This window comes from Anguilla rostrata, chromosome 4 (assembly GCF_018555375.3).
Source record: "Anguilla rostrata isolate EN2019 chromosome 4, ASM1855537v3, whole genome shotgun sequence".
Lineage (NCBI taxonomy): Eukaryota > Metazoa > Chordata > Actinopteri > Anguilliformes > Anguillidae > Anguilla > Anguilla rostrata.
Window position 1 is genome coordinate 26,931,062 of NC_057936.1, and position 13,063 is coordinate 26,944,124.

Genomic DNA, 13,063 nt, shown 5'->3' on the forward strand with positions numbered 1-13,063 from the left:
ATGAAATCACAACAAAGAAATCAGAACAAAGAATGCCAGTTGCAATTTTTAAAAAAACGTAAACAATTAAATTATGAGCGTCTGTTGAAAACCTCATATATAATTTAAAATGTAATTTAAATTCAAAATGAAGTTTACCAAAGCGTCCGTCCGTCAATTCCGCGGGATCCTTTATCAAGGCTGCCATCTACTGGCCAAATCATGTCATTGGAGTTGGGCATTTTGTACCGCTTTTGTACATTGTTTGAAAGATATGACCGAAACTGGTAACCTAAAAATGGGACTAGAATAACCTATACCTACAATTATCATGATTAATACACAACGTTATATTTTTCTCCAATTACTGTCCAGTACATTATTCCGAAAATATATTAATAACCCCGTCTAATTGGTACTGTAGCCTATATCTTGTCCGCGTAATTTTTGTTCAGTTTTTTAGGTATTTTGGTCAATTAATTGGGCAAATAACGGGGTTGGCGTATATATGGGATTCCCGGTAACGTGTACTGTTTGTCAACGTTATAACGAAAGTGGTTAGATAATGAACATCATTCTCCAACGTATTTAATGAGTATCTTAGTAAAGGCAACTTTGTTTATTACCCACTACAAATATGGCGACTCTAGTCGTCTCAATTAGTCACGTGACACAAATGCGTTTCAAGTACGTCTAACAGTAGCCCGATTTTAAGTTTAGCTTTTGTTAAATTTTTTTTACATTTTATAATATTTTTTTATTTATTTTTACATTTAATCCACCATGAATGATGTTTTGTATCTTTACTTTTATTCAGCAGGCAGAATCGATGGCCAACCGCAGGAGGAGACTGCGGGCGCGAGGTCTTGCTGTCAGAAAAAGCGCCAAGTTATATGAATCCTGGGTTGTAAAATTGTTTTCAAATGAATTAAACGCCTCATCAACATGTAATTTAAAATGTGCTATGCATTGGAGTGGGTGAGTCATTGTATATTTCTCTCTTGTGCATCCCTCATTATTTACTATGGTGTTATCTAGTCAGTGAGTTATATGTAACGTTATGAGTTGCAAGTTGGTGTGGTCGCATTTCTCATTTGGTTTTATAGGCAGTATATTTCAATCTAACTAGCGAATATTAGCTATCGTAATATATAATACATATTAAAATACCTTTCATTTTAATAGGTAACGTGTTCGAGGTCACAAGATAGTTTGGGTAGCCTAAGTGAGGTACTTTTAGCTACCCAACATGTTTTGCAAGCTGTAATAACACTCGGTCTTGCTGTCCAAGCGTTAGCTAGGTAGAAATTAGCTAACGTTAGCTAGTTAGTTATAGCTATAGTGACTTGGTAGGCGAATATTTATTCCTAGATTAAACAAGTTGAAGTCTGTTCTTTTCGAGGAAATTGGTGTGAGATATAATGGCTCAAGCAAGATATGATGTTTAAAAAATGCTGCGAAGCGACGGCCGTAGTGCGAATACAGCGCATGCGCAAGCTTCAATCACGCTTCGGAAAGAAGTTTAAATTACGTGCTGTATGATTGCATTGAGCAGACATTGATGAACGTTAACCAGTCAGTACAAGTTAACCGATTGCATCAGTTTTTTATGCTGAGTTTTTAATTTATTTTTAAGCGTCATGCAATAATTGTAGTTTTACCTAAATATTTATTGTACTGAATTCATATGCTTTCAATGATTGCTGCACCCCATTTGTTGGCTTTAATGTAATAACACAGGCCTCCAGGTCTCATTACGTTTATATAAGTCCAGGACCTTGTTATTATATCAGATATAAAAAGTTACACATTTTCATTTAATTTTGACTTGTTTGTCATGAGTGATCTAATCAGAATGTATCGTTTTTCTAATAGCCGATTAAGTGTGTAGGGCTTGCTTGTTTTGTAGGTTGAGTAAAAGGCCGAGAGCAATTGACCGCTTTACCCGCTGACTGAAATGCCTGGGCTCCAGAGTGATTGTAGCATGGCAGCTACTGTCAGCCCTGTAAAGAAGAGCCGGCTGTCTCTTAAGTTCTTCCAGAACAAAGAGACGAAACGCGCTTTGAATTTCTCTGATACGCTAGAGGAAGACGAGAAGGTCGCAGAACCCGAAGGACCTGCAATTGTGAAAATTGAGTTAGTATGCTCCTGATCATCTTGTAATTTTCACAATCACACAGATAAAATTGCATGTTTGATTCAAATAATGTGGAACGTTTTTCTCTTCTTTTAGCTGTGACCAGGTAGTACCAGTCCCACATCACTCCTCCACTCTTGCTTGTGAGAGGAGAGAGAACCTCGTGCCTTTTGTTGGGTTGAACAATTTAGGGAACACCTGCTATCTGAACAGCATTCTGCAGGTATAGTTTGATTGTTGCAGTCCTTTCACTGTAAGTAAGCAGTGTGTTTCTTTGTGAAATGGATTGTTTCAGATTATGTTATCATTTGCAGACTTGAACAATGTGCTATCATGTCAGGCTAACTTAAAAGAAAAAATTCTGTCCAATTAGGTGCTGTACTACTGCCCTGGGTTCAAAGATGGCATTAAAAAGTTGTACAATGTGCTGTCAAAAATGAAAGAGAAGCTGAAGAACGAAGCTGTAAAAAATGAAGAGGTTTGATATGTTTTTTTTCTCCAAAATATTTCGTTTGATCTTGTTTATCTCTTCTCGCAGTTCTTACTTTGATGGAATGTGTTTGCCGTTGAAACAGCAGGAGGGTGCTGAGCCAGACCTGCCTGTGAACCTGGAGCTGCTGGGGAGTTTCCACAGCCTGATGGTTTCCCTGGAGCAGCTTCAGTCCAGCTTCCTGCTCAGTCCCGAGAAGCACGACGACGGGGAGCTGGCCACTCCACCGCGCAGGCTGCTCAGCGTACTCCGGTAATGTCCTAATCTGGCACCGCGGGCAAGCGCTTACGAGCGCGGTGGGGTGGCGCGGCGCACCCATAACCGCTTGTTCTCGGGGCTGTGACGCGCCCCTGATGAGGATGCAGCCGGGGGTGTGTGGGGTGAGGTGCGGTTGCGTCTCAGGCAGCGGCGCTTCCGTTTCGCTGCACGGCAGTCCCTGCGTAGTTCAGCTGATGGACTGCACACGGGAACTGAGCAGCGGTTGGGGCGGACGCTTCGGACAGCCTACAAACAGCTGCACATTGTGAAACTGAATTGCTTCCTGGTGTGATTAAGGTATTTCTGTTGTTACACAGGCAGCTGAACCCCATGTATGAGGGATACTTACAGCATGATGCCCAAGAGGTGCTGCAGTGCATTCTGGGATACATTCAGGAAGCTTGTGAGACCATAAAAGAGGGGCACAATGGTCCCGATTCTGCAGAGCCTCAGGATCAGCCTCAGGTTTCTGCGGATCAGCCTCCGGATGTGCGAGCAGAGGGAGCTGCGGGGCCAGAGACGACCGCCTCCGAGGCCACCGGCGGCACCGCGGAGAGTCCGCCGAAAGACCCAGAGCAAGAGGAGAACCCGGAGGGGCCGGCGAACGGGAAGAGGAAAAGCGACACGGAGGCAGGCAACGCCAAAAAGAAGACCAAAACCCTCAAGAGCAAAAAAGGCGCACGGGACGGCGGATATTTAACCCGGTCCAAGCGCAAGTCCTCCAGCGACATCATCAGCGCGGAGCCCCCCGGAGAGGACGCCCAGGAGGAAGAGGAGAAGGGCGACCCGGAGGGCAAGGGTGACGGCGCCCCCGAAGGGCCCAACAAGAAGAGGCGCTCCAGGCTGAGCTGGCTGAAGCCCTCCGGGAAGCAGCCCAGCATCTTCTCCAAGTTCCGCAGCATGGGCCGGATCAGCGCCCACGCGGGGGGCAGAGGCGGGGCCAGCCCCGAAGGCCAGAGGGGAGCGCCCCCCTCCTGCAAGGCCGAGGAGCCCGCGGCCCAGCCGCTCCAGATCACAACGGAGGAGAAGGGAAAGGCCGAGGAGGAAGGTGAGTGTCGCTTCGTTTCTGTTTCCTCCGCGCGTGCCCCGCCTCTCACCGCGCTTCACCGCGCCTCTCCTCCGCAGACGCGGCCGGCTTCGACCTGATGGAGCGCATGTTCCAGGGCCAGCTGGTCCTGCGCACGCGCTGCCTGGAGTGCGAGCGCTACACCGAGCGGAGGGAGGACTTCCAGAACATCAGCGTGCCCGTGCAGGAGGACGAGCCCCGCTCCCCCGACTGCGGCTCCGAGGGTGAGCGCCCGGGGCTGCCCAACCCCGCTCCTGGAGATCTACTGTCCTGTAGGATAAATCATCCCTAATCTGGCACACCTGATTCTGCTAATTATCAGCTCAACAAGATCTCTAGCTGTTGAGTGAGGTTTACTTTGATATGGTTGGGGTGAACCAACAGGACTGTAGATCTCCAGGATCCAGTGCTCTAGCATTTTAATGAAACACACTTGGTACTTCTGATCTAAAACGGAGCGTTCTCAGGTACCAAACATTACTTGCGTCATTTTCAGTTTCTCCAGACCCCAAGTTGGAGCCGAAGACCCTGAAGTGGGCCATTTCCCAGTTTGCATCAGTGGAGAGGATAGTGGGGCAGGACAAGTACTTCTGTGAGACCTGCCACCACTACACTGAGGCAGAGAGAAGCCTCTTGTTCGACAAAACCCCTGAAGTTGTGACCATTCATCTCAAGTGCTTTGCAGCAAGCAGCTCAGAGTAAGTCTTCCGGTGCCTAGCTTGAGTGAAGTGAGCTCTACATTTAAAGCTTCTCACGAATAAAACTAATTCAATGTGCAGTATGTGAGAGTCTAACGTCTGGCTTTGGTTTTTGTGCTGGGCAGGATCGACCCGTACGCCGGCCTGTCCAAGGTGAACACCCCCCTGCAGACCCCCCTCACGCTGTCCCTGGAGGAGTGGGGCATCAGGCCCTCCAAGGAGCGCTACGAGCTGTTCGCCGTGGTCATGCACAGCGGGGTCACCATCAGCAGCGGCCACTACACCGCCTTCATCAAGATGCTGGACCTGAAGGAGGCACAGCCGCTGGGGGAGGACGCCAAGGAGGAGGCGCGGCCCCACGGCCCCCAGCAGCAGGAGTACGACGACGGAGAGGTCTCCTTCAGCCTGGGCCCCAAACCGCAAGCCGCCGCCACCGGAGGCAAAGCGGGCAGCAAGAAGGGCCTGTTGGGAGGCCAGAGGAGCGTCTCCTCCAGCTTCGAGCTGGGGACCAGCAAGCAGGCCAACCCGGACAAGGCCGCCGGCCCGGCAGCCAGCGCCGCTGGAGACCAGGGCGCGGCCCAAAAGAGCGGGAACCCCGGCGGAGATGCCGGCGAGGAGGGGCGCGCGGCGTCTGGAGAGACCGCCCCGAACCTGGCTCCGGGCAGCCTGCTGGACTACGAGGGGAAGTGGATGCTGTTCGACGACTCCGAAGTCAGGCTCTTCCACGAGCGGGACTTTCTGAACGCCTGCTCCCCAGAGACTTGCACAACGTCCACCCCCTACCTGCTCTTCTACAAGAAGGTCTGCCAGGAGTAAAGCACGTCGTTCTGTCAGTGCTTTTTGATCTTCTCTAGCGTGAGAGATGGTGATGTTTATAGCCCCTGCAGCGCATGAAAAACCTGTTGGCAGATTTGTCCACTTGCACATTTTGAGTAGTGTTGCATTTATGATCTATTTGGGCCCTTGTTTGTATGGCACTTGCAGTTTATAAGATACTGTAAGGTGGCAAATGAACTTGAAATTCTATATCGAATATATTTTCTCATGTGTCTTTTTCCCGTTTAGATTTCTACAAATGCAATATATTCTTGTAAGTCTGGTATTTTAAGCTCCTTTTAATTACTATTTCAGGATCGCATTTTCAACATTGACACAATAAATTACTGCTGTGAATAAATTTGTTTTAGATTTTAACTGCTCATTTTCAACTGCAATTACAGTGTGCAGCTCAATACTCAGTATAGGGATAACTGAACCAGAACAGATGGTAGATGGTGTTGTGTAGTGAAGGTAATGTGGGGAATGAAGCAAGTTTGTGTACTTGTACTTTTAATTATCTGAGTAAGAGTAGCCATTTTACACAGGGAAAGCTTGATTACATTAATCCTCTTAGCTCAGGTGAACGCAATTTTTGTCTGCTTGAACAATCATCTGCTTCAGATAAGGATAAATTCATTTCATTTGGACGCATTACTGGTTTGATGCAGTGTCATGAAAACCTACGCGATTTTGTGATCCAACAGTGTGTGAAATGTATTACATTTTTTAATTCTTTAAATTCCAGTATGCTAGTTCTTACTGCTGCAGCATATGCTTCCCTTGCATCTAAATATGACTGTCACTGCTGTGCCATGCACTGCAAGTCGTTCAAACTGCAGCATACACAAATAATCCCTCCTGAGGTACTGTTTATAACACAGCATCAACTTAACCGTTGAGGGTAGTCCAGAAGACTCGCTGGACCAGCCCTGAATTGTGGACACGGTGACTGGACATGTGCCTTCCAGATGTGATTAAAATGGCTACTGTACGTCTGGTCTTATATAGCTCTGCCCTGCTTGTGTAGGTGATTCTCTTCTCTCGTTAAACACCAGCATACACAGGCAATATGTTGCTATTTGGGGACCTCCAATCAAAATGCATTGATACGGACAATAAAATATTTATTTAGTAAAATATTTAAAGTAAACAAAAACTACGTACACTGTTTTTGAGGACATGTTTAAAACATTTTCCTAATTTAACAAAATCAGTAACTAAAAATGATAAACCATTACATGATAAATAGTGTTACATTTTTTGCTTGTTTTTCTTATCGATTAAATAGTAAACTTTCAAGTTGTACCTTGTCTAGTAAAATGCATTCGGACACAGTTTAAAAAAAAAAAGTGCACACAAGTAATCGAACCCATATTTGACACATCGCAATAAGACACGCTTTATAATCGACTGATTGTGTAACAGTTTGTCTGTAAACGAATAAGAATGGAATGACGTACCAAACTTTTAACACTAGCTTTTCATTTACTGACGGAACACTGGCTTATGAAGAGACCAATATTTACACATGAATAAATTAGCATAAGTTGTTTCTTCTTCATCTTCAAATATCCAACTTGCGAAGACTCATTCTACTGAAGGAATCCCTGTGAACAAAGGTTGAAAATTATCAAAGTACTGCAATAGGATATAATTTTTAAGACCACATTTTTAAAGTCTTATATAATATATTTATATTGTCAAACTACCTTGTCAAGCTGTCCGTTTGCTGCATGTTGAATAAACAAGAGTTTACACACAAAACATAACTGAAAATGTATACATTCAGATAAGGGGGTAGAACTGAGGGGTATAGGTGTAATCACGAGCCATTTTGGGCATAAGTGAGCATACAGTGCCCTCCAAACGTATGGGAACGGTAGAGTAAAATTAGTTATTTTTTGCAGTGCCCTTTTGTTGGAGGGCACTGCATATGTAGAAAGATCTTCACCACAGATTGTAGTAATGAGTGGGTCTATTAAAATCCTACAATAATCCAGAAAGGTCTAAAAAATTGCTCTAATTGAATTTTACTCATCCATCCTCCTCCAGGCATCTCAACATGCGTTCATCAACACATGGAATTAAGTGTACAGTTTACATGATGCACTGTAATGTAGGAATGTATAAACTGTGGTGGATCATGTGTATACCTGAACCGCAGTACAGTGTGCTGTAATATATTAGTATATCCCCCATTCTGACCAGTAGCACAGTGCTATAATGGAGCATATGCCCTACCCTTGAACCTGTAGGACAATGTTATCCTTTTACCTTAGACCTGTGGGACAGTGATTTGATGGCAGTATACCCTCAACCCTTTGACCTACAGGACAGTGTTATCCTTTAACCTGTAGGACAGTGGTATAATATAGCCCACTCCCTCTGACCTGTGAGAGGTGACCTGTAGGACAGGCTTGTAGAGCTGGGGGATTTTCCTGTTGATGAGGGGCTGCAGGGCCTCCTTCAGACGGTGGTAATTCCTCTCCAGCTCCCGCTGGTACTCCTTTTGGTCAGGACCGATCAGGCTCTTGTTTTTGCGGAGGGCGTCCTCACACCTGGGAAAATGAATCAAGATTTAAGCGCCATTTTCATCATGAATATTTTCAATTCTTGTGCTGCTCATTCTCCCCAAACCAGACTGCAATGCTTGTAGTAAAACATAAAATCAATGTGCCATATTGTTTGTGTTAATCGCTCCATGACCGATCTCATTTGTACCTCTTTGTGAAGTCTTTGAAGCACAGGCGTAGTTTATTGTGGTGTCGGTAGAGCTTGGGGTCACTTGGAATTTCAGAGAGGAAGACCTGAGCAACTTCCAGAGGTCCCTATGTGGGAAAAAAACACTCCATATCTACTCAAACTTTCCTTAGTTGACACATTTTGGCTTGCATTTGAGGCTACCTAATAACTGTATTAACGCAACACACAGTGAGGTACGTCACAGGTCTCACTATTTTGAACAGTTTGGACACAATCAAAGACGGTGGGACGGTGTGAGAGCATGGCTGGCCCAGCAGTTCGGCTCACCTGGTTGACAGTGGTGCCCACGGAGCCCTGCAGCACCATCTGCAGCATCTTGGCGTCCGATGGGTCCTGGTGGGTGGCGAAAGCCAGCTCCTGGGTCTTCTTCTGCATGTCCTCGATGGCCACCTCAATGGGCATGGAGATGATCTGCACACAGGACCAATTGGATGCAGTTGAGAGCACTGGCTGGACTGTGTGCTATATCACTCTGACGTATGGTCTGGAACAGTTTGCAGTGCAGTCCTGTACTGGACTGGGATGCCCCTTTTTAAATTTTCTTTGGTAAGGAAGCATGATGCACTACACTAGCCATTTAAGAATTAACTTAAGTGGGGCCCATAGTCAGGTTTTGAATCCACAACTGACTGTGCCAGCGGTGCCCACAGGGCATGTTTGTTTTTTTTTTTACACCTGTCAGACACTGGAGGACCAACTAGTCCCAATATTTCACAAAATGTCACATATTTACACGATTAGAATGTTGCAATTTAGGTGAATGGTTGAATTGTGTGTGCGCATGGATGAGAGAGACAGAATGAGAGGAGGAGACAGAGAGAGGGGGAGACAAGCCGACAGCCTCACCTCCTCTTTGTGAATGATGTTGATGCGGGTCTTGATATAGGGGAAGGCGTGGGAGGTGGTCAGGATGGTCTTGCGCTTGAACTGCTCGTGGAGGTCCCCGTGTGCCCTGCCGTCCAGGGTGAAGGGTGTGCAGTACACAAAGCGCCGCAGGTTGTAGTTTTTGTCAAAGTATGTGATGCGGTCCTTCATCTCATAGGTGTCAAAGTAGGGCTCCACGTAGGTTATCTGAACAAATGCCTACACATTGTGGACAAATAGCGGTAAAAAGATTGGTAACAAAACCTGTGGACCATTGTCATACTGCAGTTAGTAATAAAAAAAGTAATAAAAGTGTAATACTGACATGAAGTAAGGTAGACTATTGAGTCTAATAACATCTTTTAATTTAGCTTAAATGACAATGCTTACCCTTAATGCAACCAGATCTACAATTTTCTCAGAATTAAAGCCAGACTTGTACCAGATTCAAACCAACTAGTTTCTTAAGAGATGATGTATAGAAAAGACCATGTATCAGGCATTCCAGTTTGCTCCAGAATGTCATACATGATTTTACCTTGTTTGGGTCCAACTTGCACTTGTCCACAGGATTGGAGTCCTTAATCACTTCAACTTGATCTTCTCCAAACCTTTCCCCATAAAATCCCTGATAAAAGTAAACAAAAAGGCCACACATAAGTAAATCTTCAAGTGACACAAAAATGACTTTTTTTTTTGCAAGTCATTTTTAACAGCTGTGGAAGGAGTTTACCTCAAGCCTGTGAGATATTTCCGCTAATTTGGTGATAGCTGGCTCTTTGTACACAAATTCTTGCTCGTCCAAGTCTCCAAATTTTGATCCATAAAATCCAACTCGGAAATAGGTACCAAACATTCTCTTACCATCCTATAAATGGACAAGGCACATTGATCAGAACATAGTATATAACCGTTAAAACATTTTTTTTCCAAATAAAATAAGTGAACTAAGCACAAACTGTAATGTAACTCATTTTCACTACTGAAACCAGAAGCTGAGAGTAAACACATTAGCTGAAACATCATAGAAAAAAGCTGAAAACAGAGGGAAAAGGTCATGTTTAATACACAGCACTAAACTGTTAAGTTATAACACCAAATGTAAATGATTACATTGATAAATTGACTACTGACTCAAAACGTTTTTTGGTCAGAGGATGGACAACATGTGTACACTCAGTTATAAATGGGTAATGTCACTTGGCCCAAGAGACCACCTCAAAAAACACGAGCACGTACGGACCATTGAAAGTGAAAATTAAGCACGCTGTACTGACATCATGCAATCTGTATGTACTGATCTGAAGTCAGTCTATTTCTGCCTTGTGAAATACTACTAACAAGGCCCCCTGTCTTTCTGGAACTAATGCATCTAGGTTTTGATAAAATTTTATTTACGGCATAGGTCTGAGGCTACTGACACACTTCACACTGATGCCCATATCAGACATGGGATGAGAATTTTGTACATAAACATCCCTGTCTTCCTGTCTTTCAGTAAGGAATATCTATGTTACTCAGGCATATGTTACAGGAAGCTACAAGAGATCACCAGAGTTGCTGGTTAGCTAGCAACCATAGTCCTGCTTGCACAGAACTTATCAAAAGCAGGTGTCAAAGTTCCTGAAATTCTGAAAATATAAAGCAATGCTCTTATACAAGGACAGAGGACAGCCCTTCTGGTTACACTACGATATGCCAGTATGGGCATCGCTTAACGTGGAACATCACATTTGGATATATATGCGATGTCAAGGATTCTGAATTATGCTTTTATGATGTATCTACACCATATCTACACGTGGACCTAGTATAATTAGTCCCCATGGGTCCACAGGCCCTGCTTCGCTCCGGAGTTATTATTATTAAGGTAATCCTGGTGTTGAGTAATGGATAAAGAAAATGGAGTAAGCAACTTAATAAGACAGGACACGAGACTGACAGGAAAGAGAAAGAAACACAGTCGGCTGCGAAATGCGAGAGTGAAGCACAGGACGTAAGCGCAAAAGGGGGAGGAAACACGGGTCTTCCTGATTGAGCCATCTGAAGCAGGTAACGTGATTAGGCACTGGCAGGACAGCTGCGAGAGGCAACAAGACCACAGCCCGGCTGAGAGCATCATGGGTCGAGCAGAGTGCACCAGTCACATGGAAACAGGTGTGTGCAGTGAGGAGACATGAGCGTGGGCAAACAACACCGGGCTGAGCCAGAGCAGCCTACTCAAGGCCAACGGGAAGTGGCCTGGTTTTTTTGTTTTGTTTGTTTTTTGGTCCGGGCAGATCACAAATTTTGATTCAACCATCCGATTTTAAGCAAGGGGGGGAAACAGCCTCCATCTCTTGCTCAGAGCGGAATCTGGTCTGGCTCAGTCCTTGTTTGGTTCATTGCATTCGGTTCCCCATTAAGAAACAGAAAAAAACCCTCATACTAGGAACTTACCACAACACACATTAATTAAAGTGGGAAGGAGGGGTCGGCAACCAGGGAAATCAAAAGGAGAAAACAGAAAATATTTTAATCAGGGCCAGGAACTTCCAAAAAAGAACAAAAAACAAACGGACAAACGGACAAACACAAACAAAGAGCAGCACCTATGGTGAGAAAAAAAACATTTTATGGAGGAAAAAAAAGCTGATAACCAGGAATATGGAAGATCCAACCCATGCAGTGAGAAAGAGATATAAAGACAGGGGGCAGGCAAAGGAAAGTAGGGTACAGGGGACAGTAGCACCCATCTCTCCCAACAGACAGTCCAGAGAGAACACACACACGTACACACACATGCACCGGGGCTGGGCGATGAACCATATGGACATTATCAAATGTTTTTTAGGCGGAAAAACAATCACCATATCATCCATGTATAAGCGTTCATCTTTTTTTCTTTAATCATACCTGATACTAAACAGTACTAAACGGTACTAAACATCCAAACTTCATAGGCCAAATGAAATGCTTCTGGGGGAAAGAAAAAAAAAACCATGACCACTGACCACTACTGAGTGTTGATAAGCTAATCAGAAGCAAGGCCTTGCAGTTTCCATGTGACTGACAAAAACACATCACATGATTACTTTTACAACCTTGTTGCCGATTGGCTGTCATCAAAACAACAGATATCAGTGATGTTTTTTTTCTTCCCGGAAGCACTTCACACGGCCTCTGAAGCCTGGATGTTTACTACTGCATCAGGCATAATTATAAAAAGATGAAAAGAAAACTATAGTAGCAATTAGCATTATATTACATTATTGTTATGGTATATCAACCAGCCCTAAACGCACACACACGCACACACGGATGCACGCGCGCGCACACATACACACACAGCACACACAGGTGTGAGGGGTGTGGGTGTTTGCTCTGTCCTTTTCATGCAATAAACCATGAGTAACAATTAGAGGTTAATACCAGTAAACACACTAAATCAATACAAATGAAAATTCAGGGGTCGATTTAGTTAAAAAAAACAGAGAGGTCCTTAACTACAAAGAAAAAAAAACAATATTAAAATAAAGCATAAATTAACTAATTATTCAAGTACACTGAAATGTACTTTCAAGTTTCCTTGAGGACCTGTATTAACCGTTCTGTGAAACTTTTTTGGTTTTTTAATATATATCACAGAAAATACATTATTTTATATGTTGTTTTGCCGTTTGTAAGTTTTTTCTTCTTTGCTCGTGTGTATTAGATGCACAGGAGATGGGAGGACTGGAAAGTAAACCTAAACGGCACTTAAATCGAACCCTGGGGGGTGAGATGAGATGCACGGAAACAAGAAATGTCGGATGCCAGTGCTGGTGAGAGAGATGATGGGTGATGCATTCACCAAGACTCTTCATTAGTGCGACACTTTGGATCCCATGCACTGCCTGCCAAACTGTCACGTTAACAGTGTTTTATTTTAAAAAGAGGGGGGAGGGGGGAGGAGGGCGGGGACGCAACCCCCGTACATCACAACAGTCCCACGGACAGTAAAACTCAAA

At 44.4% G+C, this 13,063-nt stretch overlaps 2 protein-coding genes across 31 annotated transcripts in view; one reads left to right on the forward strand and one right to left on the reverse strand.

Annotated features, from left to right (window-relative positions):
• Positions 1-803: 803 nt before the first annotated feature.
• Positions 804-5,822, forward strand: usp1 (ubiquitin specific peptidase 1). Of its 3 annotated transcripts, none has more exons than XM_064331915.1 (9): positions 804-957; positions 1,889-2,115; positions 2,213-2,339; positions 2,490-2,594; positions 2,692-2,858; positions 3,182-3,912; positions 3,990-4,154; positions 4,427-4,628; positions 4,754-5,822. In XM_064331915.1, exons 2-9 carry the CDS (start codon positions 1,937-1,939, stop codon positions 5,442-5,444), a joined length of 2,367 nt encoding a protein of 788 aa, XP_064187985.1. In that variant the 5' UTR covers positions 804-957; positions 1,889-1,936; the 3' UTR covers positions 5,445-5,822. The 3 variants fall into 3 exon arrangements, with proteins under 3 accessions (XP_064187985.1, XP_064187987.1, XP_064187986.1); XM_064331917.1 differs by having other exon boundaries at positions 2,695-2,858; XM_064331916.1 differs by lacking the exon at positions 804-957 and adding an exon at positions 1,405-1,554.
• A 732-nt stretch (positions 5,823-6,554) lies between these two features.
• Positions 6,555-13,063, reverse strand: part of dock7 (dedicator of cytokinesis 7) — a 52,752-nt gene continuing 46,243 nt past the window's right edge. For 22 of the 28 annotated variants that reach the window (XM_064331913.1, XM_064331906.1, XM_064331905.1 and 19 more), the window contains 7 exons: positions 9,808-9,933; positions 9,613-9,702; positions 9,057-9,293; positions 8,478-8,621; positions 8,169-8,275; positions 7,838-8,005; positions 6,555-7,054 (listed from right to left, as the gene is read on the reverse strand). In XM_064331913.1, coding sequence (XP_064187983.1) covers positions 7,012-7,054; positions 7,838-8,005; positions 8,169-8,275; positions 8,478-8,621; positions 9,057-9,293; positions 9,613-9,702; positions 9,808-9,933 — 915 coding nt within the window. In that variant the 3' untranslated portion in view covers positions 6,555-7,011. Of the gene's footprint in view, positions 7,055-7,156; positions 7,177-7,837; positions 8,006-8,168; positions 8,276-8,477; positions 8,622-9,056; positions 9,294-9,612; positions 9,703-9,807; positions 9,943-13,063 lie in introns of all 28 variants that reach the window. The other 6 variants (XM_064331914.1, XM_064331908.1, XM_064331902.1 and 3 more) reach the window with 2 other exon arrangements.